General features: G+C 47.6%; 2 protein-coding genes across 6 annotated transcripts in view; both read left to right on the top strand.

Annotated features, from left to right (window-relative positions):
* DIXDC1 (DIX domain containing 1) overlaps positions 1 to 12,106 on the top strand; it is a 68,692-nt gene extending 56,586 nt beyond the window's left edge. For all 5 annotated transcript variants that reach the window (XM_037882432.2, XM_043534087.1, XM_037882431.2 and 2 more), the window contains 9 exons: positions 318 to 371; positions 952 to 1,044; positions 1,135 to 1,206; positions 1,795 to 1,881; positions 2,078 to 2,239; positions 3,850 to 3,916; positions 5,722 to 5,830; positions 6,483 to 6,591; positions 8,285 to 12,106. In XM_037882432.2, coding sequence (XP_037738360.1) covers positions 318 to 371; positions 952 to 1,044; positions 1,135 to 1,206; positions 1,795 to 1,881; positions 2,078 to 2,239; positions 3,850 to 3,916; positions 5,722 to 5,830; positions 6,483 to 6,591; positions 8,285 to 8,365 — 834 coding nt within the window. In that variant the 3' untranslated portion in view covers positions 8,366 to 12,106. The remainder of the gene's footprint in view (positions 1 to 317; positions 372 to 951; positions 1,045 to 1,134; positions 1,207 to 1,794; positions 1,882 to 2,077; positions 2,240 to 3,849; positions 3,917 to 5,721; positions 5,831 to 6,482; positions 6,592 to 8,284) is intronic.
* A 2,040-nt stretch (positions 12,107 to 14,146) lies between these two features.
* DLAT (dihydrolipoamide S-acetyltransferase) lies at positions 14,147 to 27,661 on the top strand. Its single transcript, XM_037882289.2, has 14 exons — positions 14,147 to 14,480; positions 15,737 to 15,838; positions 16,825 to 16,949; positions 17,075 to 17,231; positions 19,630 to 19,756; positions 20,211 to 20,401; positions 21,081 to 21,228; positions 21,460 to 21,527; positions 22,379 to 22,471; positions 23,532 to 23,639; positions 24,278 to 24,393; positions 24,713 to 24,875; positions 25,099 to 25,235; positions 25,959 to 27,661. Exons 1-14 carry the CDS (start codon positions 14,232 to 14,234, stop codon positions 26,086 to 26,088), a joined length of 1,914 nt encoding a protein of 637 aa, XP_037738217.1. The 5' UTR covers positions 14,147 to 14,231; the 3' UTR covers positions 26,089 to 27,661.
* The last annotated feature ends 159 nt before the right edge of the window (positions 27,662 to 27,820 follow it).

Here is a 27,820-nt window from a genome sequence, read left to right on the forward strand (position 1 = left end):
AAAACTGCAGTGTTCCCTTCATCTCTGTTCCACATGTTAAAGGCAAGAGACGTTTGGCAGATAGAGCATGTGTCTGTGTAGAATCAGCATTGAGGAGGCAGCAGCGGTGAAGGAGGGGTCAGCGCATGTGCCACATCCAGGGGAACAGCTTACTGCCCTGAATCTGTGCATCTAACTTCATTGCTGCTAACCTCAGGCTGTGTTACTCTGTGCACATACGCCCCACGGCAGCCTTTATCACACAAGGGTGAGGAGAGGACTGTGTCAATGGATGCACTGGATCTCCTGAGATACAAACCTCCCTTTTGTTTCTGCAGATTGATCTGCAGAGGAAGGTTGAAGAGAGGAACAGACTTCTGGGAGAATACAAAGTAAGAGAATCTCCAAGCCCAGCCACATGGAGATTGGGAGAGCCCTGAAAACATTCTTCCTGTAGGGCTCCTGCCCTCTCTGTGCTTTGTGCTCCGTCACCCCCATGGATTGTCACTGTGAATAAATAGCAATAACAAAAGATCTCTGTGATGTCCTTTGGAATACGGCTGCTCAGGTTAAGAAGGACTGTGCTGTACTCCAGAGTGCTTTTCACAGTGGTCATTGGGTTACTTTGGCATCAGCCGTGTGCACTTGAGTGCACAATGCTCACCCACAAACCTACTGCTCATCGCATCTGTGTCGTTAAATTATCCTCAGGGCCTTACATGAATCCTGGGCCTGTTGTGCTGAGATCAGTTATGCTGCTGGCCTCAGTGCCGAGCCTGTGGTGTGTCTGTAGCCCAGGGCGGTGGGGGCCTGACTGACCCTTCCAAACAAGGCCTTAAGGTACAGTTAGAACATGGGGTTTAAGGCAAATAGGCTGTGCCAGCTTTAACCCTTCCCGGCTCCTGAGGAAGGTGAAGGTGAGCCTTCATCACCTGCTCATACACTGATGCCCCCAATCCCTCTGGGTTGCAGAAGGAGCTGGGCCAGAAGGATCGGCACTTACAGCAGCACCAGGCCAAGCTAGATGAAATGCTCCATCAGCTCTCCGAGGCCAGCTACCAGCAGGTACAGAGCCCGCCAACATGCCCTGCTCTTGAGAAGCTGGTGCCAGCCTGGTCAGCTCTGTTCATACTGACTTGTCTGTTCCCTTTCCAGGCAGATTTGGAGCGGGAGCTGGAGCACAAGGAGGCCCTGCTGGCTCAGTGCATGAAGAGAGAGACAGAAGAGGTGAGTGGGGCATTAGTACTTGGAACACATCAGGCTCTCGGAATGCAGGTCTCTGTCTGACATTATGTAATGTGCAGCTAGAGTCCAGTGCCAAGCTCCCCTGGGTTCCCCCTGTATCCCAGAGAGGCCAGGTTCCATGGAACATCACAGTTGGAGCTTCTGGGAGGGGCTGCTCTCTGCTGCCAGTCAGCTGGGAAAGTTCAGACCTATTCAACTTCGTCCATCAACCTGACTAGGGGTGAAGTCCAGTGGTCTGAACACAGGATGGGGAAACAGGAATTCCTGGGTTCTAATTCCAGCCCTGACACTGACCCCCTCCAAGACCCTGTGGCAAGTCACTGCCCATCTCTGCCTCAGTTTCCCCATCTGCAAAATGAGAATCATCACACTTGCCTAGGTTCCAGCGGTGTGTGGATTCTTTAGTGAATTTTTGTACCTTGCAGAATGCTGCTGGCAATGGGGCTGTATTGTTGGTACAGTTGCTTTCCCTGCCCTCTCACAAATCTGAAGTTGGCACCTTGGAATCTTCTTCCGGGAAGTTCAGAAACTTGCTGTACCCTCTGTTAAAGTTTCTTCTCCTTGCAACAGGTGATGGCCTACAGCAATCACAGCACTCAGAGCAATGGCTTCCTCCAGACAGCAGGAAAAGGAGCTGCTCCCACAGCCCACAGAGTGGTAGGTACCCTGCTGCTTAGCCAGAGCCAGTTCAGGACTCCAGTCAGCATCCTTCCCTCTGCAGCTGCCAGCCTGTAAGGGAAAGTGCAGGCCCCTCAGGGTCCCTTGGGCCTGGGAGAAGTGCAGTGCCGGGAGGGAGGTTACACTGAGGCTCTGAATCCCTGCATTGGCTGACTTCTCCTGGTCTCTTGGGCAGACGAACGACCTGCAGTTGGTGCGTGATGCCCTCCGCAGCTTGCGGAACAGTTTCAGCGGCCACGACCCCCAGCACCACACCATCGACAGCCTGGAACAAGGCATCTCCAGCCTGATGGAGAGATTGCACCGCATGGAGACACAGAAGAGGCAAGAGAGAAGGGTAAACATTCCTCACTGGGCTTGGCTTCAGACCTCCACCTCCTCTTACTGACCAAAGCTAGCAACCAGGGAGTGCTCCATCCCCTCACATCTCTCCCTGCAGTGTGCTGATCATGTGGTCACTCTGCTCACTGAATCCTAAAGAAGCCTAGATTGTGGCAGATGGAGGGCCCCTAAGGACCCCAGCACAGCCCTGGGGGAACCCATAGGGTGTAGCAGATGGTGCTTCATTACTGTACCTCACATCTCTGCACTCACTGTCTCGCACTGGAGGCCTAATGCTAAGATGTGCTTCTTATATCACTGAGAAGCAGTCATCTAATCCAGTGGTTCTCAACCAGGGGTACGCATATCCCTGGGGGGGAGGGGTACCCAGAGGTCTTCCAGGGGGTGCATCAACTCATCTAGATATTTGCCTAGTTTTACAACAGGCTACAGAAAAAGCCCGAGCAAAGTCAGTACAAACTAAAATTTCCTACAGACAATGACTTGTTTATACTGCTCTATATGCTATGCACTGCAATGTAAGTACAATATTTATATTTGAATTGATTTATTTTTTAATTGTATAGTAAACATGAGAAAGTATGCAATATTTCAGTAGTAGTGTGCTGTCACACTTTTGTATTTTTATGTCTGATTTTGTAAGCGAGGTGAAACTTGCAGGGTACACAAGACAAATCAGACTCCTCAAAGGGGTACAGTAGTCAGGAAAGGTTGAGAGCCACTGATCTAGTCAAGTAGTTGGAACGGGGGCCTATAAGTCAGGACTCTTGGGTTCTGTTCCTGTTTCTGTCACTGACTTGCTGTGTGACCTTAGGTAAGTCACTTCACCTCTTCCCTCCCACTGGGGGCTGTGAGGATTAATTGGTCAACATTTGCAGAGTATTGTGAAGCTTGTGTGGGCAAAGAGCTGTGACTAAGCCACCACGGGCTGTCACTGCTGCTGCCTGGGCTTTGTTGTGCTGCCCATTGGGCCTGACGGTGGTATTTGGAAGCAGACACTGGCTGGCCTTATAACTACACAGGGTTAGTTTGTCTCTGTCTGGGAGCAGAGCCGTGTTAGCGTTTTTAATCAGCCCAACCCATCTGTTGTTTCTTCGTTGGGGTCTATTTCATGTCTGCAAAAAGTGTGGCAGAGCAAAGAAGTTAACAATGACATTCACAGTCCAGGCAAACCTGACTCCAGAGTCTATGCTCTGACTGTTGTTCTCTAAGGGCTATCCATCCCTATAGCCATGCTGACCCTCAGTAGGGGTTGTAGATGGTGGCATTTTGCATCTCTGGGCTGTGGGAAATCTGAACTCCTAGTATCTTGGGAGAAAATAGTCATTCATGTTGGTTACATTTAAATGCCATATCCTGCAGCAAGGGTCTGGGTGAAAATCTGTATGTATTGGGAGTCTCGGTGTGTCTGTGGTGGGGGGGGGTCTTGTGTGTAGATCTGGTTGTGTTTGTCTGGGTAGGTCTGGTTGCTAGGTGTGTGTGTGTGGAAGAAGAAGATTCTCTTAAACTGTTTCATGACATTTTCCTTCCCTGGTCAGTTTGCTTGCACCATTGCGGGCCCTGGGAACTGACCTTTTGCCCTCACTGTCTTGGCTTTCCCCTTAGGTTCAAGGGAAGTCGCCTGCAAGCCGAGCTGTGAATGAATATCGAGACTCCTGGCCTCCCAACTCCAGTGAGTGCATTTCAGCTCTATCACTCCAAAAACTGGCTTCACGGCTCAGAGATTTCCTGGACAGAGTTCACTGCACAGTGTCCCTCCTGGGAAGCAGAACAGGCTGGCCTCTCACTCCATTGCTCATTGCTGTAGCACTTCTCCTGGCCCATTTGCTTCATAGACAAGCTTCAGTGCAAGGGACTGAGGGCAGGCAGAATAGGAGCTTGATCCTGACTGGAATCCCTGGGCACTACCACAATATAAATAATAGTAATTACTCCTTGGATTCAGGGGGAAATGCCATGTTCTCTCCTTAAGGATTATTGTTGGCTGCACTGGGTGCTTGCACCACCTAGTGGCCATGAGTACCATCCTTAGGCCGGGGTTAGAGTCTAAGGTGCCACAAGTACTCCTTTTCTTTTTGCGAATACAGACTAACAACGGCTGCTACTCTGAAACCTGTCAATATGTACATTGTAGCACAGGATTTTCCCTCGCTGCATTTGCCTGACTTGAGAGCAGCGATATTTTCTTCTCCATCATGGGAACTGCTTTTCTGGGGTCGGTTGTAAATATAACCTGAAAAATCCATTGGTTTGTAAAGACTGAATTCTCAAAGTGGCCATGAGGAGTCAGCCTGTTGGTGTTAGGGACGAATAGAGAGCTCCACTTTTTAACTACATTGCAGTGCTCAGCACCAGGAGGATTTTAGGGCGGTGTTAGCAAAGGAATTAAGGACATTTAGTATCTGAAGGAAGAGCCTGATGTGGGTTCTGCTGAGAAGTCACCTGGGTTGCCTTTTCTCTTTTCTCTAAAGCTGCAATTCGTGCTGCAGCCTCCATGTCATCAGCCTAATGCATGCAAAACATGCCTCACCTGCCGCCTCCAAAAGCCCCTGCAGGCACCTTTCCCTCAACTGCAGCAGTCAATTTATTCAGGCTCTAGCGGACCACAAACCCAGAACTGCTTGGGTATAAAGAGCTCAAAGTGGCTCTAGATGGCTCTAGATTAATTAAGCCACGAAGCCCTTATGAGTGTTGTCCAGATCTGCAGTTCGCTTTCTTTGTGTACATGTTGTGAGAGGGTCTCGCTGTGTAAACCTTCCCCTGCCTAGGCCTTTGGCATAGACACACCTGTATTGCAGGAATGGGGAGGCTAATGGTGCAGTCAGAAAGAGAGATGCACGTATTAACAAAGAGAAACCCACCACGTGCACAGACATATCCCTAGTATATGTAATATGGGCAGAAGAGCAGGTGACTGGGTCTGTTGCACATTTCTGAGTTAGTAGGGCTGAGCTGACACATGACCTCTTGTCCTGTAGGTGTCAATCAATTATTGCTCCCCCTTTTCTGTCAGTCTGTCATTCTGTCACAAGCAGAATGATAATCACTTATATTGTATTCCTCCTTCACCCCTGAGCTGCTAGAAGGGGTGTCACTCACAGGATGATTCTCCTAGAATGGGCTGGAATTCTCCAGTTACTACAAAGACAGCAGGCAAAGTATCTGTAGTGTAGTCAGTGTGCTATATGCACTGTGTGCATTGGGCTGTGTGTCATCATCCCTCGGGCAGCGCTAGGGTGGCCCTTCAGGCTAACATTGTAATACTCACCTTGCAGTGCATTGTCTTCCTGTAAGGGGGCAATATCCTGCCCTTGTGCGGCGATGGACTCCATCATCTAATAGGTCTTTCCCATCTCTGGGTCTCTGCTCCTATGCTGAAATGATGCTGAGAATGCCTCTAGGGGAATGGGCGGGGGGAAAGAAAACTGTGCTCTCCCTTGGCTACAGTGACAGTGCTTTGTGTTTCTCTCTTTGCAGAATTGCCTCATTCTCACAGCACACCCACTATGAGCAGCAGTGCCTGCACCAAAGTGCTCTACTTCACTGATCGCTCACTCACACCTTTCATGGTCAATATACCAAAGAGGTGAGATCTGGCTTTGCCACACTAATAGAGTTTGGTTCACTGAAAGCCCTGATCTAATCCGTGGTACTTCTACCCACCAAAACATGCCCTCCATCCCTTAAATCCGGCTTTTGATTTATTTCATTGCAAAGAGAAAGTGGTGACAAGAAAGCAGACCCAGGATGTGTGTGTTTGTCACTTTAGGCCTGACCCGATTTCCCAGCTGATGCATATGTAATTAGTTTATTTCAAGCCCCAGAAGATTGATCTCTGGTTTGTATGATAATTCATCTCTGGTTTTATGAGTAGGCAGCAGCCAGACAGTTTTACTCTTACTCCAGCACAACACAAACCATTTAGTGCAAGACTCTCCATCTAAAATAGCAGCTGTCGCGGTCAGTGCAAAAAAGAAACATGAAAGAGTTGATTTGGAATTGTTTTCAATAAATAACAGACACTATTCTATCTGTGATCAGATGTTTTGGTTTGGGATGTACCAGGTATTTTCCAGGCACTCTGGCTCACCTCAGTGTGCTGCTGTCCATTGTGCCATATGGGATCCATGCTGGTGCTAGTGTTCAGTGTGCCATATGACAAGCTTCGTCCAAGCACTTGATCTCAATCCCGTAGCAGAATCTGCCAGCGAGGATAGCTCTTGACTCCTGTTTTGCAGGTTAGGTGAGGTGACTCTGAAGGACTTCAAGGCAGCTATTGATCGGGAAGGAACCCACCGATACCATTTCAAGGCCCTGGATCCAGAATTTGGCACAGTCAAGGAGGAGGTATGTTTGGCCTCTTCAGTAGCAGCTCTCTCATAATCTAAGTTTGTGTATGGTGTCACAGCACCAGGAACAGCCTGGACATTTCTGCCACATTCACTTTCCATGTGAGCAAAATCTCTAACTTGCTAGAGCTACAGTTTTCAGAGCTACAGTTTAAGGGACAACAGCCCCCAAGTAAGGAGCCAAAAAGGGATGTCTTCAGTCCCACCCAGAGCACTGACTATAGCGTGATCACAAAGGTGCACAAGTGGTGGATGGTGATTTGCAGGGTCCCTCCTTTGCAGGGTCACTGTGCCAGCTGCTCCCAGGGACACTTCCTATGACAGCACCATTTGGCAGATGCAGATTTCAAGTCATACCTCTAAAACAGGGGTGGGGAACCTTTTTTCTATCAGGGGCCATTGACCCACAGAAAAAAACAGTCGCAGGCCACAACCAGCCCTGCAGGGAGGCGCAGAGGCTCGGTGCTTCCCCTAGGCTCTGGGGTGGGACCAGAAATGAGGGGTTAAGGGTGCAAGAGGGGGCTCCAGGCTGGGGCAGGGATTTGGGGTGCTGGAAGGGGCTCAGGGCTGGGGCAAGGGGTTAGGGTGGGGGTGCAGGGTCTGGGAGGGAATTAGGGTGTGGGAGGGATTTCCAACCTGGGGCAGGGGGTTTGGGTGGGGGTGTGGGCTCTGGGAGGGAGTTAGGTTGCGGTGGGGGGCGGTTCAAACTGCAGCGGGGGGTTGGGGTGTGGGCTCTGGGAGGGAGTTTGGGTGCAGGAGGCGGATCAGGCCTGGGGGTTGGTGTGCCAGTGGGGGTGCGGGCTCTGTGAGAGTTAGGGTGTGGGAGGGGGCTCAGGGCTTGGGGTGTGGGTAAGGGTCTGGGGTCTGGGAGGGAGTTAGGGTGCGACAGGGATTGCCAGGTGCAGGCTCCAGTTGGGTGGCGGTTACCTGAGGTGGCTCCCAGTTGGCGGTGCAGCCGGGCTAAGGCAGGTGTGATGTCAGAGAGGTTTCTTGAATAGGGCAGGTCAGCAGGATTTGGGCCATTTCTACATCTAAACCAATGCAGAGTTTGCTCCATTTGGCCAATGGGCGTGAGCCAGGCTGGTGGAGATGGGCTTTCTCTAAAGTATCCTAAATGCTTGGGGCCAGAGTCAGCTCTGGCATAAGCGGTGCAACTCTTGTTGAAGTCAATGAGCCTACTTATGCCACAGCTGAATGTGGTTCTTGGTTTGTAATTTAGCTATTTTTATACAGTAAAGAATCCTCTTCCTTCTCCCCACAGTAACCCTAAATGATGCCCTTCCCCCAAAAAACTTTTGTTAAGATACATCAGTGCCAGTTTCTCCAGAGATGGTCTAATGTTCTGAGCACTGGACTGGGAGCCAGGAGTTCCCAAGCTTTCATCCTGGCTCTGATACTGCCTCGGTGACCTTGGGCAAATCATGACCCTTCTCTGAATCTCACTTTGCCTCTTGGAAAAATGGGGATAATAATCCTTGTTTTTTTCTCTATGCGGGAGGAATAGGCAGCTATACTATTGTTTTTAAAGCATGTTGGGAACTTAACGTGTGTACGTGCAGAAACTAACGCTATGTAAGTGCCAGTTATTTTTATTGTTTGGTTTAATTACTCCATTTTTCATGCCATTCAGATGTAATAAAGCGGTGTCTATTCTCCGGAAGTGACCTGACTCTCTCCCTGCCTTTTTATAGGTGTTCCATGATGATGACATCGTTCCTGGTTGGGAAGGGAAAATTGTAGCCTGGGTGGAAGAGGATCACGGGGAAAATTAATCAGATTCTTGAGTCTTGTTATTGTGGGGACCCATAACTGGCTGCAGTGCTCAGAGATGATGACCAAAAAGAGTGTGAGCTGGGACATGTCCAATTCAAGCTGCCAAAAGAGAGGACTTCTCTGCAACCAACGGGTAAAACGCTTTTTGTGTGCGAGGATGCCCGGCATTTAACTTTCCATGGCCAAATACAGACAGTGTTGTGAGACTGAAATTACAGGTTGGTGGGAAAGAATCATCTTGCTTTGTCCTGTCAACAAAACCCTGGAGGCCTTATTAATGTGTTTCTCCATTCTCCTGGTTCCCCCACCCCTGAAATGCCTGCTGCTGTTTGTAACTGCACATTTCAACTCTGATTTGACACATTCAGTATTATATGAACTCGCAGTGATCCCTGAAACTATAAATTCTGCCCTCATGGACCAGAAGATGCTGCTAGATTCTAGTTTTTACCAGAAGATCTGACCAGCCAAAATCCATGCCCAGAGTATTTGTGCTGAAGAGGCAGAGCTCCCTTCAATGAACTTTGCAAGCTCTTGATACAAGGAGCACCAGGAACCTGACAGTGAAAGAAGCTTGTGGATTGTGCTAAGCACTACCAAAGCAAAGACCACCAGGTGGGCAACGTTGTCTTTCTTCCCAAATGCAGGCTTCCACTTCCTAGACTTGCTTCTGCTGTTTGCCCTCCAACTTGTAATCAGGTCTGAGCTCTGTTGCTTTGTTGCCCTGGGAAGTTGGAACTCTTTGGTAACCAGGTGCTTACTTAACTGCCAATGGATTTTTGTTTCGGGGAAGGGAGCAGGAAATTTCCTAGCTTCCCCGCAGGGGTGATGAGGTACTTTTGCTTCTCCTTTTGCCAGCCCTTTCCCTACAGCCATTACCATCCCTGCTCTTTCAATACATCCAGCAAGGCCAACAGAAGTTCTAATCTGCTCTCCCAGGAAACAAGCAGGATGTTTCTTCAGGGATGAAGTGACAGAGTCTGTTCTATTGGTGCATCTGTATTCCTTCTTCCAACTTTCTCTGTGCAGGCATCACCATGTACTTGATGTTCACTGACTGACAAGGCCATTAAGCAAATAACCAAACTGGTAGGATAGATATTGTGAGCAGCAGTACCCCAATTTCCAGCATGCTTTCGTTTCTGGCACCTAATGGAGTAGAAAATGGTCAGTTGGGAGAGCATGTGTTATGAGATCCGTTAGGGTGTGTCTGCACTGCAATAAAACATCCATGGCTGGCTCATATCAGCTGACTTGCGCTCATGAGGCTATAAAATTGCGGTGTAGACATTCAAGTTGGGCTGGAGCCAGACTTCAGGACCCTGCAAAGGGGGAGGGTCCCAGAACCCAGGCTCCAGCCCGAGCCCGAATGTCTATACTGCAATTTTATAGCCCTGCAGCCTGAGCTCAAGTCAGCGGATACAAGCCAACCATGTTTTTTTTCCTTGCAGTATAGACATACCTTAGGGTCCCAGGTTTTCTCACTGCAGTGCCAGGCCCTGCTGTCATACTCTCAAGCAGCCAGACTTCTGCAAAGCTGGCCGCAGTCTGCAGCAGACAGGCACTGTTGACTGAAGAGGTCAAACAGTGAGTCGAGCCTCAATCTGTTCATCTTTGGTACACATGCCCCATCATTGGACTGCCTGCTTGTCTGAGTTGTGCGGGTGAGGCTGGGAGATGAAGAAAACTTGGTTTTATTATTTTATATTAACATGACCTTTTGTAAACTTGTTCCTGTTTTTTGGAATTATTTTGTACCAGTTTACATCGTCTGAGGTGTATATTTTTATACCAGTGCAAGTGCTTTCTGTGTATTTCCACAATACTGTGCTGTAGTTTACTCATTTTCTAGAGAATGTCGTATGTTTTGTACAGTCTCCTGTTAACACCACGCAAAGTGGGTCCCATGACTAGCTTTACTTTACTACAAAAGTACTAGTTCCTACTGTTTTTATATTTTGCCAGCTGTTTCTTGTATAGACGGGAATTACGTGTAGTTTGTCTTATCACTCCCTCTATGTGCAGGAAGAGCTCAGATGCCTTTCTGACCCCATTCCTGCACTGGTAGAACACGTGGTGGCTGTTATCGACCAGTACCATTTCATCGGCTGATTTGTAGATACTCTTTCTCTTCGCAAACAGCCGTTGGAACATCAGCATTTGGGAAAGTTCTTCAATGGGAGAAAAGCAGTATCAGTCCTGAAAAGAAACAGAAGTTCTCTTCCTCCCTAGAAATCACTGGTTTCTCTGTTGCATGTGTTTTAGTGCGTAGCTATAAGACAGCATGGGGTTATCATACTAAAATGCATTGTTATATTTCAGTTGCAATTTATCTTGAATGTCTTTTCATTCAAGTTTTACTAGTCCACTTAATTTCAGTCAGAGTTGTGCGCTTTAGGTAGGACTTGCCCATTTTATGGAAACAATTAAAACAGTAATTTTTCAAAGGCCTCCATGTATCCGTCCTGTATCCCTCTCTGCTTTTAAGAGATGAGCAGTGTTTAAGAGTTGTCTTTGGTGACTCAATGGCTGAGGTAATTGCTAATGTGATAGAACTTCTCACCTGTAGGTCATAGGTTTCAGTCTCACTCAGTAGTGATCCAGCAATGGCTGGTTGATGGCCTAGGTGTCCTGTTCCTAGGGGTTCCACATCCCCATAACCACTGTCACCACTGAAACGCCTGTTGGCAGTCTCAGCAGAGGGGCCAAGGACTGAATCAGCCCTGGAGCCACTTGCTGTCTCGTGTTCCCTTCAGGGCAGGGGCGAAGTACGTTTGGAGGAGGAGGCACAGAGAAGGAAACTTGCACTGCCACTGTCAATGCGTATTCTGGCGATAAAGATTTCATTCTGTAGCACTATCAGCCAAGCAGCCTTCATCAGTGCTAAAACCACATATGAACTAGAACAGAAACCTTGTTCCCTCTGTGACAGAAGAGATAATCACTGTACTAAGTTCACACCCTTGAAAAGCATTGGCAGCACTCTGCCCTCGGATACACACACCCACCTCCCAGAGAAGTCACTGGGACTTGTGTGAGAGAGCCTGGAGACAGAACTATTAGCACTTCTAACATTAAAATTGGAGGCCATGGCCATGCCTCGTTCTCCCCCGGGATTGCTCCCCTAGGCTCTAACACATGCATAACTCAGGTTCAGCTTTGTTCCTGCAATGACATGGCAGTTTTCTCTTGACTTCCTGTCATTGTATGAATGAGCAGAAAGGAGTATGAGTTAGGTCAGGGAAAGTTATTCACAAAATAAAGGGGAACAAGACAGTCCTGGAAAAGAGTAGGTACACACAGGGCCAGATTCTCCTCTCACTTATACCAGTTTTACTCTAGTGTAACACCATTGGCTTAAATGGATTTACTCCTGATTTAGAGCAGGGCATATGGGATCAGAATCCAGCCTTGGACTTGGTTTAAATGTTTTCCTTTGATTCTATATATATATGTTTATTTCTGCCTTACTTTCTTCAAAGCTACTTTTTGGTTTCCTTATAATTGTAACTTGATTATTTAACACACACACTATATGCAAAGTTATATTTTCCTAGAAACTCTAAAGTTTGCATTCATTACTTTTTAAAAGGTCAGTTACTCTCAAAATCCAGGTCCTCCAACAGAGTGAGAACCGAGGTTTATCTGTACATCTAAGAGCTGTATATATCTGACTGGATGTACTTTGGGTTTATGGACCAAGAAAAAATCATCTCAATAAACTGTAGTTTGCAAATGGAGTCTGATCAATCTATTTGGGTGGGGAGGGAGGTTCCTTTGAACTGAAACTTTTAATATGTTGACAGGCATACGATGCTCATGTGTATGGGTGTGTTGGCTAGGTAGTAGGAACAGAATACACAGCAGAGAAGACAATCTTGCACTGGAACTGAGTAAAGGGTCTGTTCCATCTGGCTTCCAAAATCTTCAAAGACAGCAGGAAAGCTCAGAGACTGAACCTCACTTTGAAGAGAAGATTTGGATCCACGCACATTAAACAGCAAACAGCTCTGGGCTGGTCAATTTCTTGCAAGAGTTGTTTTTATTTTTAAATACAAGTGAGCTTTTGAGATATTTTAAAACTACAACTAACCCCTGACCCAGACCATATTGCTCATATAATTTAAAATGAAATGCAATAGGTTTGGGGCTCAGTTAACTCAGAGATTTGTGAGCAAATATCACTGCAGCCACAGATTCTCATGTTTATGCATGCAGGTGCAGTGGCTGTGTTTGCTGATGGTGATGGTACAGTAGAGGCAAGTCCTGTGTGCTGAAAACAGCTCTTGCTAAATAATTTAAAAATCCTGAAGCAGTAGTGATAAGGACAATCATACTTTGCATATATACAGTACCTACCAACCAAGGATTTCAAAGCACTTTATAGATGTTAATGAAGCCTCTCAGTCCCCACGGGGAAATGTCAGTATTGCTAAGGATAGCTGATGGGTTGGAACATTTTACCGATGGGGAAACTGAGGCAAAGAGACACCCTGAACAAGACAAATTAAGACCCTGATGCTGAAATCTGTGCGTGAGCCTCACTGAAGTCAATCATGCTCTGAATGGTGTTGGGGGTTCACTTGCAGATGCAGAATTGGGGCCGATAGCTCAATAAATTCTGGGACACAGATGTATGTTATGGGAGACTCAAACATGGCACTATTGTTGGGGTCGAGGGGGCTGCGGCTGTGGGCCTAACCGGAACTGACATACAGGTTTGGCTGTGCTCTAAAGCCTATTTTCCCAGCTGGGGAACAGCCTCATGTGCCTCACCTGGAAGATGATGACAAGGCCCAGCTTTTGTACTACGTAACTCCCTCCCACCTAGGGCGTTCTGTGGGTCTGCATGAGTTTAAGTCAGTGTGGCATTTCCCCTTCATCGATTAATACAAGAATCACAACATCTGCCTGTGTGCCATAAAACAACCATCATAAAGGGAGTTCCATTCCCCCGAGGGACAGCACAGCGGGCACCTTCGAGGCGCTGGGGTGACAGCTGCAGAAGGCTGCACTGAACATGCACATCTGGGTTCGGTATTTAGCTGCCTGCGCGTAACCTTCCACCTCCCCAGTGCCCAACTGTGGAGCCATCTCAGCACCAGGGCCTCTGATAGGTATGGGAGTGAACAGCACAGAAGAGGGTGTGGGGCTGGAGACCCCCAAGTCCCTGTGATTCCTCCCTGCCCCAATCCCCCCATCCAATCCTTTGTTCGCTTATCCCACACCCCCGATCCCCCTGCTCTCCTCTATACAATTACTCCCCCAATCTGCACCTAAGTGCCCCCACTTCCCCATGAATACAATCCCAGATTCCCCTGCTCCACAGACCCCAGTGGTGCCCCATCCTGCCCCCAGACCTCCCCTGCTCCCCCATCCACCCCCACCCTACCCCTAGGAACCCCTGCACCCCCATCCTGCCCCCAGACCTCCCCTGCTCCCCCATCCTGCCCCCAGACCTCCCCTGCTCCCCCATCCACCCCTAGGGACCCCTGCACCCCCATCCACCCCCACCCTGCCCCTAAGCACCCCTGCACCCCCATCCTGCCCCCAGACCTCCCCTGCTCCCCCATCCACCCCCACCCTGCTCCCCCACCCTACCCCTAGGGACCCCTGCTCCCCCACCCTGCCCCTAGAGTCCCCTGTCCACCCCCAGACCTCCTTGCACCCAGATCTCTCGCCCAATCTCCCGGGCGCTGTCCCCTCAGCCAGTCCCTCCCTCCAGCTGTCTACCCCCCCCCCGTTTTGCGGCTCTTCACGACACTGTCGCAGCCGCTGCTGCCGTAAAGCGCGGTGGGCGCCCGCAGTCCGGAGGGGAGCGAGGTCATTGCCGGAGCCGCTGCCGGGTCCCGGCTCCACAGCAGCATGTGGCGCGTGTTCGTGCGGCGCCTCGCCCCGTGCGCGGCCCCGCGGCGGGTGCCCGGAGCGGCGGGAGCGAGCCCTGGCCGGGGGGCCCGCGCCCTGAACGGAGGGAGCCTGGGGGCCGCGCAGCCCCCGCCGGGCCGGAGCCGGAGCGCGCCGGGGCCCAGGCCCGCGGGGCGGCTGCTGCTGCTGAGGGAGCCCTGGCCCCGCCTCGTCCCGCGGCGGTGGTGCAGCCTCCCGCCCCACCAGAAGGTGAGGGGCTGGGGGGGCGCTGGGGACTGGGGCACCCGGACCTCCCCCCACCCCGGATCCTGACCCCCAGAGCCCCGCCCCCGCCACAGAGTCACCCCCTTTCCCTTCCCCCCGCTCCCTGGGGTCATGCCCCCCCCGCCACAGAGTCACCCCCTTTCCCTTCCCCCGGCTCCCTGGGGTCATGGCCCCCCCGGCTCCCCCGCCACAGAGTCACCCCGTTTCCCTTCCCCCCGCTCCCTGGGGTCATGCCCCCCCCCCCCGCCACAGAGTCACCCCGTTTCCCTTTCCCCTGCTCTTTGGGGTCATGCCCCCCCCCGCCACAGAGTCACCCCCGTTCCCTTCCCCCCGCTCCCTGGGGTCATGCCCCCCCTGCCACAGAGTCACCCCGTTTCCCTTCCCCGAGCTCCCTGGGGTCATGCCCCCCCCGGCTCCCCCGCCACAGAGTCACCCCCTTTCCCTTCCCCCCGCTCCCTGGGGTCACGCCCCCCCCGCCACAGAATCACCCCCTTTCCCTTCCCCCGGCTCCCTGGGGTCATGCCCCCCCCCCGCCACAGAGTCACCCCCTTTCCCTTCCCCCTGCTCCCTTGGGTCACGCCCCCCCCCCCCGGGTCCCCCGCCACAGAGTCACCCCCGTTCCCTTCCCCCAGCTCCCTGGGGTCATGCCCACCCTGGCCCCACAGCCACAGAGTCACCCTCTTTCTCTTCCCCCAGCTTGCTGGGGTCATGCCCACCCCGAATCTACAGCCGCTGGAGAGGCTAGGATGGGGGACCTCCCCTGCAAAGCCCCCGTGAGATGCAAACAGCCCCAGCGCAGCCTCCCCCGGCATCCCCTCTCACAGACTCGCTGGCCAGGCCCTACAAGCGGGGTCCTTCTCCTGTTCCTTGACCCCCGAAACCACAGGATGTTACCCCAGCCAGCCCTAGAGCCCACTGGCCAATAGCCCAGTCGTTTGCCGAGTTCGGATTTGCCCTTGTCTCCGTGCCCCTTCCCCACCCACTGTGGTATTGTGCACCAGTTGGTAGCTGCCCTTTAGAGCTCCAGGGGACAAGCAATTCCCTGGAGTCAGTCTGAGTTATGAAGCACCTTGGGATGAAGGGCTCTGAATAAACGTGAGACTATTGCATTAGCATTATGGCCGTTTTATTGTTGGCACCTTGACTGTTTCTGGATTCAAGAGCATTGACTGGCCTCTCGCCTCTCTTAGTGGAAGGTGTTCTAGAGTCACTTATGCTATGGCTGGGTTGTTCTTTTGCAGGTGCCTTTGCCGGCTCTTTCCCCTACAATGCAGATGGGGACTATCGCTCGGTGGGAGAAGAAGGAAGGGGAGAAGATCAGCGAGGGTGATCTGATTGCAGAGGTACCGTGGAGAGGTCGCCCCTAACCAGGACGGCCCCAGTTATGGGGCACCAAGGGCCAGTTCTTGTGGGGGGCCTCTCACTTTCTGGGGGGGTGGGAGGCTGCACCATAACCAGAGGATGAGGCAGGTTATGGTCTCTAAAATTGTCCCCGTACTAACTGCATGCCCTGGATTTTGTCACAAGTCACCCGAAACAGGTATAATTGTTCTTTCCTCACCCTTACCCATTATCTCTGATTCAGCATTGGAAGGTTGACTCCTGTCTCTGATCAGCCCATAATGCCAGCTTCCATTACCCAGTTGTTAAATTTTCAAACAAGCACCTTTGTACTTTCTCCTGTGCTGCCCCTCAGGCTTGGGAGAAGCTCCCCATAAACATCCACAAAACTAACTCATTTTCCTCCGTCAGATTTCTTCTTTAAAATTCTCTTCTGCTGTGAGGCCTACATAAAATTTGTCCACAGATAGGCTGCTGGTGGGCTGAGACCACAGGCTGTCCTGCTGATATATTGTTTCCTTGTACTCCCCTGTCAGTCTGTCCATCCATCTGGTCCCTCTCATACTTAGATTGTGAGTTGTCTGGGGCAGGGACTCTCTTTGTGTTTTGTGTGTGTACAGCACCTAGCACAGTGGTGTCCTGATCAATGTCTGGGGTGCCTAGATACTATGAAATACAGATAATAAAAATTAATATTAATCTTCTGAAGCCACTTTATTGAAGGGATTAAAAACAGCCACAACCCCACTACCCCTCAGAGTTGCCTGCTGTTTCCTAGCGACTTGTGAGGGTGATTGAACCTCTACAGTCTCTTTTCCTTGTCAGCCAAGTTGCTGCTGTCAGCTGAGATGATTCTCACCATGGCTTTATATGCCAGGGAGCTTCACCCACAAACATCAGACTGGAGGAGTCTGCGCTGTATGCAGCCCTTTTTATTTTTTTCTTTCTTTCTTTTTGGTCATAACAAGATCGTTCTCTTTTTGCAAAGGTGGAAACAGACAAAGCGACTGTGGGATTTGAGAGTCTGGAAGAATGTTACTTGGCTAAGATCCTGGTCGCAGAAGGGACAAGGGATGTCCCCATTGGGTCTGTAATATGTATCACAGTTGAAAAGTAAGTAAATCGATCACATCTCAGTAGAGTGCTGTCTTGGGAACCTGGCAGGTTGGGTGCCCTGGATGAAGCATTAGGCACGTTATCTTCCATATTGTTCATGGCTCCTTTGGCTCCTCTTCTAGGCCCGAGTTTATTGATGCCTTTAAGACTTTTACCTTGGATTCTGCAGCACCTGCTGCTGCAGCAGCCTCAGTGCCTCCCCCTCCAGCGGCAGTTCCCCCACCATCAGCTCAGCCCTCTGTGCAGGCTCCAGGCAGCTCCTATCCTCCTCACATGCAGGTAAGGCATGTACCTGTAGTGAATTATTCTTCAGTGTCTGTCTTTTGCCTGTCTAACACTAATAGCTCCTAGGCACTGTGATGTAGATATAAACCATAGGCCTTATTAGCTCTAGCTGCAGGAGTGAGAGTCAATCGTACAGATTTAAAATGGGCTTTAAAAAACTCCAATCAGTTAAGCTTTGAAAACTGTTTTAGGGCCCCTGGTATCAGTCGAAGAAGACAGTCTGTTCCCTCAGACTATGAAAAGCTCCTGTATGCACATGATTCGCTTCTTATTAAGAGGCAATGACATTGATTGGTTAATTTAGTTAGTAGATGGCCTAGCTACATAGAATGGAGTAAAGGATGAAGGCATTCAGCAAGCTATAAAGCAGCACTCTGTCTCTGGCCAAGTGACTGGTCCCCTGAAAATAAATACTTAGTCATTGGACTAGGAAGAGAGAGAAAGAGACTTTGTAATCCAGTCTTAGGGCACCCCCTGGGAGAGGGGAGACCCTGGGTCCAGTCCCCCTGCTCCAATCACTCGTTCATTATTTATCCACAATGGAACAGTTTCAACAGGAGAGACTGAGGGAGCCCCACATCAGAATATCCCATTGCTCAGTGATTAGAGCATTTTCCTGAGAGGTGGGAGACCCCTGTTCAAATCCTTTCTTGCGCTCTAGTCAGAGTGAAGAGGGGACTGAATCTGGGTGCCCCACATCCTGGGTGAGTGCTCTAACCTCTGGGCTAAAAGTTATAAGGTGAGTGGCACCACCACCTCCTCCTTTAGCCGTTTTTGTGTGGAGCGAGGCAGGTGCTGAACTCATTCCCACAAGAAGTGGCTTAGGCGGTTGGTTCCCCTTCACGATCGCTAGCAGAGCTAGGTGTCTCCCTGCAGCCCAGACTCAAGTGCCCATCAGTGTGCGTGGGGCAGGGCTTAGTACACACCCCTGTTGTTGGCATTGGCTGGTTTTTATGGTTCATGTTTTCTGGTGTCTATCTCTCCCCATTCATTGGATAGGAAGCCTAGGCCTCTAGCTCATCTTTGTGGACTGCAGAGTTGTTCATGTGATTTCTTTAGGCCACTGAATCATAGGTCTGAATCATAGAATATCATGGTTGGAAGGGACCTCAGGAGGTCATCTAGTCCAACCCCCTGCTCAAAGCAGGACCAATCTCCAATTTTTGGCCCAGATCCCTAAATGGCCCCCTTAAGGATTGAACTCACAACCCTGGGTTTAGCAACTGAAAGTTAGGCCCTGTGACATTGAGCATAAAACAAAGGGACTTAGGAGCTACATCGCACCCCCTGTTACTCTGCTGGGGCCCAGTTATGTGGGAAGAATTTCTTTTAAGTTTGCATAACCCAGGAGCAGACCAGTTGTGCTTGGTTAGTTCTCATGTGGTTAGATGCTGAGGTATCTCTGTGTGACTGCCTAGTACTACTACAGTATCCTATGTTTGTCTATCTTAAGTACTTATATGGCCCCTTTACCATTGTAGCTGAGCATCTCACAACCTTTAATGGGTTTAGCCTTGCAATACTCCTGTGAAGTAGGGAGTTGCTATAATCCCCATTTTACAGGTGGGATGCTGAGGTACAGTGAGATTGTGACTTGCTCACATCACAGGAAGTGTATGGTGGTACAGGGAATTTAACCCAAGTCTCTTGAATCCCAGACTAGCACCTTGCCCACTGGACCATGCTTCCTTTCTACTGCTCTTTTCTTGTTCAGGGCTTGTCGAATGTTGATTCTCTAACAAGTTCTGCAGTGATGCAGTAGAAGAGATACTAGTGTCTTGCAAAGTTGTGCACATCATTATTATTGCATCCGTATCTAAAGTGCCCATCGCTGTAGTACCTGACTGCTCTGAGGGCCAGGGTGTGTCACTCCCAGCACAGCTCTTCCCGTTCGCCCCTTCATTTTTCATAGTATTGTGTTAAGGAGTCATATTCCAAATGGAGTTGGGGGAACCTCACCTGTTCTGGGAATTGGGAGTTTTATTTCCATTTCTTCCACTGACTTGCTGTGTGACCTCAAACAAGGCACTCCACCTATCTATGCCTCAACTTCCCCATCTGTGCACTTCGGCTCTACAGGTGAAAACTGTTATATAAGTGCTAGGTGATGGTTATTTACTAGCACTAAACAGGCAAAGCAGAATCCCAACAGGAAAATCCCTCAGTTGTTGCCTTTCAATTTTCTTCCTTAATTTAAACTCTGGTTTAGCGTCTTTAAACAAGAATCTGGCAGCAGCAGCATCGCACCCTGTTCCGTTGGGTTAGGCAGGCCCAGGAACATATTGGTGCTGGCTCATTCTCAAGGGTAATACACTGGTTGGGGTTTGAAGTCATGCTCCTGTTGGCTTTCGGTTATCTGTTATGATACCCTCGCATTCTTTTGACTCCATAGATTGTTCTCCCTGCTCTCTCACCAACGATGACAATGGGCACGGTTCAGCGGTGGGAGAAGAAGGTTGGTGAGAAACTGAGCGAAGGAGACTTACTGGCAGAAATTGAAACAGATAAAGCCACAATAGGTGAGCAATCTCTTACCCTGAGAGAGACCATAGATTGTTCTTTAACCTTGGGGGGGGGGGAGAGAGAGAGAGAGAGAAATCCACAGTAGAGCTTCAAACCAGCCTCTTCTCTTCCAGCTGCAAAGGGCAGCAGGCCTTGGTGCAATGTAAAAGGAGCAATGTAAAGCTATTTCCTGTCCTCTTGTAGTTCTAGGTGATGGAGCTGCTAATAAAAGCAGCTCCCAGCTTTGCACCAGCCCTGTGGTGTTAAACCTGCAGTACATGGAGACTTCTCCCCATTCAGTGTTGTTTTAAAGATGTGTTAAAAAGTGGCAGGGATTTAGTTACTATGGGGAGACTGAAAGCATCATCCAAAAGAACTCTTCATTGTGCCAGTGTTGAGATTGTGTGACATCAATGCCAAACTTATGGTTATTTGATCTTCTCCAGCATTCATCAGTCATTTTCTTTTAAGGCTTTGAAGTGCAGGAAGAAGGCTACCTGGCAAAAATTCTGGTGTCTGAAGGAACAAGGGATGTGCCATTAGGAACCCCACTCTGTATCATTGTGGAGAAGGAGTCTGATATTCCAGCATTTGCTGACTACAGGGATACTGGAGTAGCTGATATCAAACCACAAGCACCACCACCCAGTCCTCTCCCTCCGGTAAAGACTATCTCTGATGGGGAAGAGAAGTGAGGGGACCATTAGCAGTTGTTAATCTGACCTGAATAATCCGGCTGGTTTGGACCTTGTGAAGCTTGAACTCCAATAATGTGTTTGTGATATCATGAGTGGAAGGATATCGTGAGATGAATACAACCTGTTAACACCAGCTAGTCTATTCTCTGGGAACTGATGGCGGTTGTTCCCCATGTCTGTAATCCAGACTGCTGCCTGTTCTAGTTTTAAATGCTCCAAATGATGGGGATACAAGTCACTTGTCTCCCAGATGAAGGGGCAGTGATTCCATAGCCTAATCAGTCACACTCCCAGAAAGGCATTCTGATAGACTAAATTTTCTCATAATGTCATTTATTTCTCTGCACATTCGTAAATAATTCCTCTCCCCCATACCTGTAGTGTTTCATTCCTTACCTCTGATCATCACTCTAGCCACAGTTCTGCTGATTTAGCTCTCATTCTCTTCCTTAATCTCCTAAATCAGCCCCTCCAGCCCCTGATCACTGTTGTTGCTGATCTGTGAACATTCTCTAGTTGGTTTTTGGTAACCAGCTGCCCATGTTCTCTTTGCATGTTACATCTCCTCATACTTAAGTGAAACTTTAAGACTTTAGCTGAATGTCTGTGCAGCTAATGACTGTGTCTAACCCATTCTCTTAAGGTGGCAGCTCCTCCTCCCCAGCCCACTGCCCCTTCACCTCCAGCAGTCTCATCACCTGGGACTCCTGTACATAAAGGAAGGGTAATAATTAGCCCCCTGGCAAAGAAAATGGCAGCAGAAAGAGGAATTGACATTGCGCAGGTGAAAGGTGAGTTGCCATTTCCGTTCTTATCCAAGTCTCTGTTGCCCTTAGATATGTGCTTAGCTGTCCGTTCGCTCCCAGTCCATCAAAAACGTTTTCTGGTCACAGATTACAGCCGAATGTCCAGTTGCTGTGCTGAGTGACTGGGTTAGAAGGGAGTGGGTTTCATTTTAATTTGCATTTTCCCAATATGGCATTGCATGAAATCATCTTACATTTCACATGTCCCTCAACCAGGTACTGGACCAGATGGCAGAATCACGAAGAAAGATATTGAGTCATTTGTGCCTCCAAAGGTTGTCCCTGTGAGTAGGACTGAAATCCGTGAGATCTCGTACTACTGCATTAGTAGTTGTTTTGACAGAAGTGTAGAGCTACCTGCCGCTCTTTGGAAGCGGCTGAAGACTGCAACCAGCAGGTGAAGTATGAGCATTCTGAAGACTGACAGTTTTGCTGGTGATTGGACAGTGTGGAAAGTGTTGGGGAGTCAGCATGTGTAGGACTTCAGAAACGTGAGATGAGATGTTCTCCTTTTTTTAATTTGTCACTTTTTGGAATTTTGCTACAGAAGCACGTCCTGCCTCTCCAGGTGTTTAAATGGTCCCCATTACCACAGTAACGGAACAGCTAATGGAGTGGTGGAGCCTTGAGGAAGGCAGCTTAGGAGGGGAAAACCAAAGGAAGGCCAGTATTAAAAACTGAAAGTCTTCTGCAGTCCTCCTTACTTTGCAATCATTGTCTGATGGAGTTCTGCTTTGTAGCTGTAACTGTGTAGGCTGATACCTATCACTAATATTTATTACCAGTCCTTAATTAGAATATAGTAGCTACAGATATCAATACCATATGTTTCATATACCCACAAACACCACATTCTGGGAACAGAATGTTATCGAGGCCTTAACATTTGGGTTTGTGAATCACTTAAAATGCATCTGGGTAGGAAGCTATAGGACGGGAGTGCCTTCTGCTTACTAAAGAAGGCAATCGGAAACACGGAGAGCAGCTGTATCTCAGCCATCTGTTTTCCACCACAGCCTTATTCACAGGAGTCATCCCAAAGCTTGTCTCCGTAATGTTGATTTCTAGTTTCTGACAAACCCCAGCTCACATTTGAGCGATGATCGGAAACCCGGCTGTCTGTCTTTGTGCACAGGCCCCGGCAGCTCCTGTTACACCTGCAGCTCCAACAGCAACACCACCTCCTTCAGGCGTCTTCACAGATATCCCCATCAGTAATGTTCGGAGGGTAAGAGGTTTTCCTTCTTTCTCTCCCTTTAAAGAGATGATTGTATTTACACATAGGAGTCTTTCCAGAAACATTAAACATTTAACCACTGTTGACTAAGGTCCCTTTTAACTAGGAGGGCCAATTGGATGCTGAAGGGTAGCGAACTTGGTGGAAAAACTTGCTCATGAGAGTAAGTGATTTAATGGCGCTGGCTTGAGCAAGGCATAGAACTGGCAGGTGTTGAGCAAGCTTCCCCCATGCAGCTTTGCTGATGCACCTCCATTCTGACCTGCGAGACCATGCAGCTTTGTCAATGCACCTCAGCCCTAATCTGCAGCAACCCTTCTATTCCATTTGCGCCTTGAGCAGAGATGGCCAGTTGTGCCAAATCATGTCGTGGTGGTTGATGTACCCAAAAAAGGGAACTAGGGTCAGATCCACCCACGCTGCGAGAAATGAAAGTTGAAGCAAAAATTTTACTGCTATTAGTGATTTATAGTAGGGTGACATCTGATAGGTGTCTGGTGGCTAATAATGGACAACCATTCCTGTTAGCCAAATCTCTCTTTTCTGGTGTAATAAACTTCATTTGAAGGTGAGGGCGAGATCTTCTTGTGGAGGTGCCTTTTATATACAGCAACTGCTTTATTGCGTTTATAAAAATGCATCCATCCAACGTTTCTGGCCTCATGTACAATCTCTCTCTCTCTCTCTTTAAAATACAAACAGTTAGGACCACTGTCCCCAAAACTAAGATGCTTCCCAAATCACCATAACAAAGTTTTCCTCTGTCTCAGCCCATCTCTTCATCTCTCTGCGCCATCCAGCAAAATGAGAGTAGGGGTATAAATTCTAGCTGATTTAAAAATGCAAAATCCTTATATTGGTCTTTTGGCTATTGTCTGCTGCTCAGTGGTCTTTATGTAGCAACTCCAAAGACGCTTGGACCAAACCTAATTGTGCTAGAATGTGTGCATCTAAGACAGTGGTGTGCGTTGTCAACCCTACTTTTAATTTGGATGGAAGCCCATTTTGCAAAGTGTGTTGTGTTTTAATGACCTGCTCTGTTTGCCTTCAGGTCATTGCTCAGCGTTTGATGCAGTCTAAACAAACAATACCTCACTACTATCTATCTATTGATATAAATGTGGAAGAAATACTGGCGCTCAGGAAAGAACTTAATAAGGTAACACAACTGAAGGGTGGTGGTGTGGGTCTGAGGACAGGTAGATAATCAGTATGATGAGCCTCCTGCATCTGTTCTTCAGGGTTGAGCCAGCTGGACTTGGGAAGAACAGGTTCCTTCGCGTCCAAAGTTTGCTGCCTCCTGCTAGTCAGGTCTTGACCCTCTTGTGACAGAGTGCGGAGAAGTCTTTTCCATCCAAACACTGCCCATTGCGTGCTCCGAGTTCCCCAACCTGATCACACTGAATCCTAGACAAGCTGCACAGCTTTCTTTTACTATTGTTGCCTCAGCTAGAAAATAGGATAAAGAGCAGGATCAAATCGTAAATGAGATGCTGCGTCTGAGCAGAGTTCTTTCTTTTGGGGAAATGAAGATCACATATCCCAAAACTGAATACTGCTTCTCAGACTACAAGGCTGGGGCAGGGGGGAGGAATGCAAATGTTAAATGGGCTTAAGACACTTTCAAATGTTGTTTCCTCTTAGAGATGTGCCAGATTGACTGACTGTGATAGGGTCACATAGTAAGTGTAAACAGGCCATGTAGTCTTGTGTTTATGCAAACTAATTCAGTTTTTGTGGTGACTATAAGGAGTGAGTAAATCACTGACATTTCAAACCTCTGTCTTCTCTTTACAGGAGGTGTCGGAGAACGTTAAGCTTTCCATCAATGACTTCATCATTAAAGCTTCAGCTCTGGCATGTGTGAAGGTGCCTGAAGCCAATTCCTCATGGTTGGACACTGTTATCAGGCAGTAAGTATATGGTCCAAATGTAGCTAGTAACTTTATTCAGTATGGTGTTAATAGCAAAATGGAGCAATTCTCCCACACTTTTGGCAGGATCTCATAAAGGCTGGCAGGAATGGGAGCAGCTGCAGTATAAAACTCAGGGGATTCTCAAGAGTTCATATACCTTTCTTAAAGTGCCCTTGTGAGTGAGGCCTGGGCACTAGACTTAATGGACATGACAGTAACCACTTGTTTATACAAGGTGGCTTTAATGCTTTAAAAAAAATCTTTCTTTTGTGTCCCGCTCAAGTAATATGGGTTGTGTCCCTGTTGTGTCTTACAGAAATCATGTAGTGGATGTTAGCATTGCAGTGAGTACTCCTGCAGGGCTTATAACTCCCATCGTGTTCAATGCGCACATAAAGGGATTGGCTTCCATTAGTAAAGATGTTGCCTCTTTGGCAGCCAAAGCACGAGAAGGTAAACTTCAGCCCCATGAATTCCAGGTGAGGAGCTTGGTGTGTTAGTAATTACTGCAGCTGTGATTTTCCCCGACTTTAAAAAAAAAAAAAAAAAAAAAAGTGAACCATTTCATGACGTGGGTCAAATGACCCCTTCAGAACAGGCACTTTCAAGTCCATGATCTAGTTTCGCAATGTTAATTAACATGCTGTGTGAAGTAACTTTTGTGATGTTCCATATATTAATCTATGTGTTTATTTCCTGTAGGGAGGCACTTTTACGGTTTCCAATTTAGGAATGTATGGGATTAAGAATTTTTCTGCCATAATCAATCCACCTCAGGCATGTATTCTGGCAGTTGGTACTTCAGAGAACAGGCTGGTGCCAGCAAATAATGAGAAGGGGTAAGTATTAAATAGAGCATTATCCAGATTCAGTTAACTCTTCAAACAGGTGACATTTACTTTGGAATAATGGCTAGTATTCTAGTTTCCCCATCAGATGATCAATATTTAGCAGTATTGCACAGTGCCACTGTGAGATAGGGAAGTCCTATTATCCCCATCTGTAAGATGGGGGCCTGAGGCACAGAGAGTAAATAATTTGCTCATGGTCACACAGGAAATGTGTGGCAGAGAAGGGAACTGAACCTTTGTCTCCTAAATCCTAGATTAGTGCCTTTCTCACAGGACCGTATTTCGCAGGCAAATTTTGAGTGGCACAGTGCAGACTTTTGAATCTGGTGAGCAAATGAATGACGCGTATAGATAAAAGGCAGTCTTACTGCCTGAAAACTCATGCTGAGGTAGCCAGGCCTAGAGTGTGACTTAGCATGGAGATAGTGAAGTTTTATCACCAATGTATATGCATTTTATTAAATAAAATGAGCTGCATGTTCCAAAGGGATCACCTAATTTCAGAAAGTGAAGGATATGATCTACTCTATCATGTAGATCTTCATCATAAGCATTTGTGAAGGTATACATGTAGATCTGAGTATTACAGGACTAACACCCTTTGGGGTTTATCTTTTATAAAAGTCCGGGGTGGTGTGAATATCACTGGCTGACAAATCTCTGCAAACTAACTTGCGAGTGCTAAATGTGGGATTTTGTTTCTCTTCCCAGGTTTGATGTGGCCAGCATGATGTCGGTTACTCTTAGTTGTGACCATCGAGTTGTGGATGGAGCAGTTGGAGCCCAGTGGCTTGCTGAGTTCAAAAAGTTCCTTGAAAAGCCAACAACCATGCTGCTATAATCGAACCAAACAACCAAGACTTTCCTAGGTCACATTGTTCTGTTCTAATCAAGCTATTTATATTTCAGTGATTAGACTCTATTAAACAAATTTTCCTTTTTTATTTTAAATATGTATATTAACTGGTAATTTTTACCATTCTGTACAGATAAATAGTTTGCAAAAGGCTTTACAGAGCAATATACAGTATAACTGTATTTAATACAGTTAATGAATTTGCCAATGTTTCTCAAAAAAAAGTAAAGTGTCTTGGATTTAAAATCATGTGAGCACTGTATGCTTCATGTATACTCCTGAATTGGGGTGGGCAGGAGCATACACAGATATATAATCTCTTATGTTCTCAGAAATTAAGAGAACCAGATTGTAAACATCTGTGCAAAAGAATCTGTAGGGCTTGGTAGCTGAAATCTACAAGCTAGTTTAAAACAAAAAACAAAACAAAAAAAGTGAACCCTAAGTGGTCTGTTCTCCTGTTAGTATTAGTGAGAGTGACAGGCATACATTGAGAGGAGGAATATTTTTTCATAGGACAAAGGGTTCATATTGCAATTCCTCCTTGGAATTCAACACTAGCTTAGATTTTCACAGCGAAGTGATCCCTTTTAGAGGACTTAAAAAAAAAAAAAAAAAAAGGCAAGAGAAGTTAAATTAATCAAGCTATCAAAACAGTACAATCAAATCTCTTCTAAATGCCACAGAGAATGTGCCCCATCCTTGTGGATTTTCACATGTGTGTATTTTTGTATGAAATTATTTTAAATGGCTGCTTTCCCTTTTGCAATGTTAACAATACACCCTGTTGCAATGGAAATAGTTGTACTGCAGACCAGTCAGAAGAATTTCTTGCTAGGTGTGTCGATACCTGTTATTAGCATGTGTAATTTGGCCATTGGAATTCCATCCCTGGCAATCATTTCTGTGATGAGTTGGATGTTTGAAAATTGATTTTTCAGACATTCTTGACACGGGAAGCTCTAACATGAGTTGAGGTCATTGATATCATAGTTCTTAGATGAAATGTCTTTGCTGCCCCAGCCTTCATAAACTGCGAATGTGCTGTCCCATGTATATAATGTATGTAAAATACTTTAAATGGTTTTCTGTTGGACTTGTACCCAAATACACTAATAATTGTGTCCTACAGTGGGGGGGATACATTAGTGGCCACTCCCAATATTCCACTTTCCAAAGGGAAATGTTAACTTAAAAAGAAAGATCATGTAGTTGATCGGTGACCTGGAGAGCTTGGTAGGAATGAAAGGTTATTCTGTACCCTATACATTGCATTAAGTATTGTCTCTTGTAAAGTTGTGCTACAGAATCCACTAAAGATAATACTGAAAAAATACACTGTGGAGATGAAATATTTTTGTGAGAACTATTTAACGTTTTACTCGGTTGGTTGCAGTTATACCTAACTTTGATGGTTGGGTAAGAAGAAAAGTTGTTGCATTTAAGTATAAAAATGTTCTGATTTTTCTCAGTTCCAGATTCTCGGGTGAGTCCATGTGTTCTATTAAATCTTTGGAATTGTTAGACTAATAAAAATTGTCCCAGTGCTTTTTCTGTTTAGTAATGGGTGCTGCTGACCTTGCTGCTAGTGCACAGTCTGTGCAAGTTGTCAGCCCTTCTGGTTGGGCAAATGCAATTTTACCCTGTTGACCTTAAGGTTTCCCGCCATAAGTGTTCAGCAACGTCTCTGTTAAGCCACTGTCATGTAGCACTAGAC

The sequence above is a fragment of the Chelonia mydas genome, chromosome 22 (assembly GCF_015237465.2).
Source record: "Chelonia mydas isolate rCheMyd1 chromosome 22, rCheMyd1.pri.v2, whole genome shotgun sequence".
Taxonomy (NCBI): Eukaryota; Metazoa; Chordata; order Testudines; family Cheloniidae; genus Chelonia; species Chelonia mydas.

Excerpts from the sequence above, each read along its gene's own strand:
- DLAT (XM_037882289.2), top strand. The coding sequence starts at position 14,232 with ATGTGGCGCGTGTTCGTGCGGCGCCTCGCCCCGTGCGCGGCCCCGCGG. Across the intron at positions 16,950-17,074 it reads ATATGTATCACAGTTGAAAA|GCCCGAGTTTATTGATGCCT; the intron begins GTAAGTAAATCG and ends CTCCTCTTCTAG. Across the intron at positions 24,394-24,712 it reads TTGGACACTGTTATCAGGCA|AAATCATGTAGTGGATGTTA; the intron begins GTAAGTATATGG and ends TGTGTCTTACAG.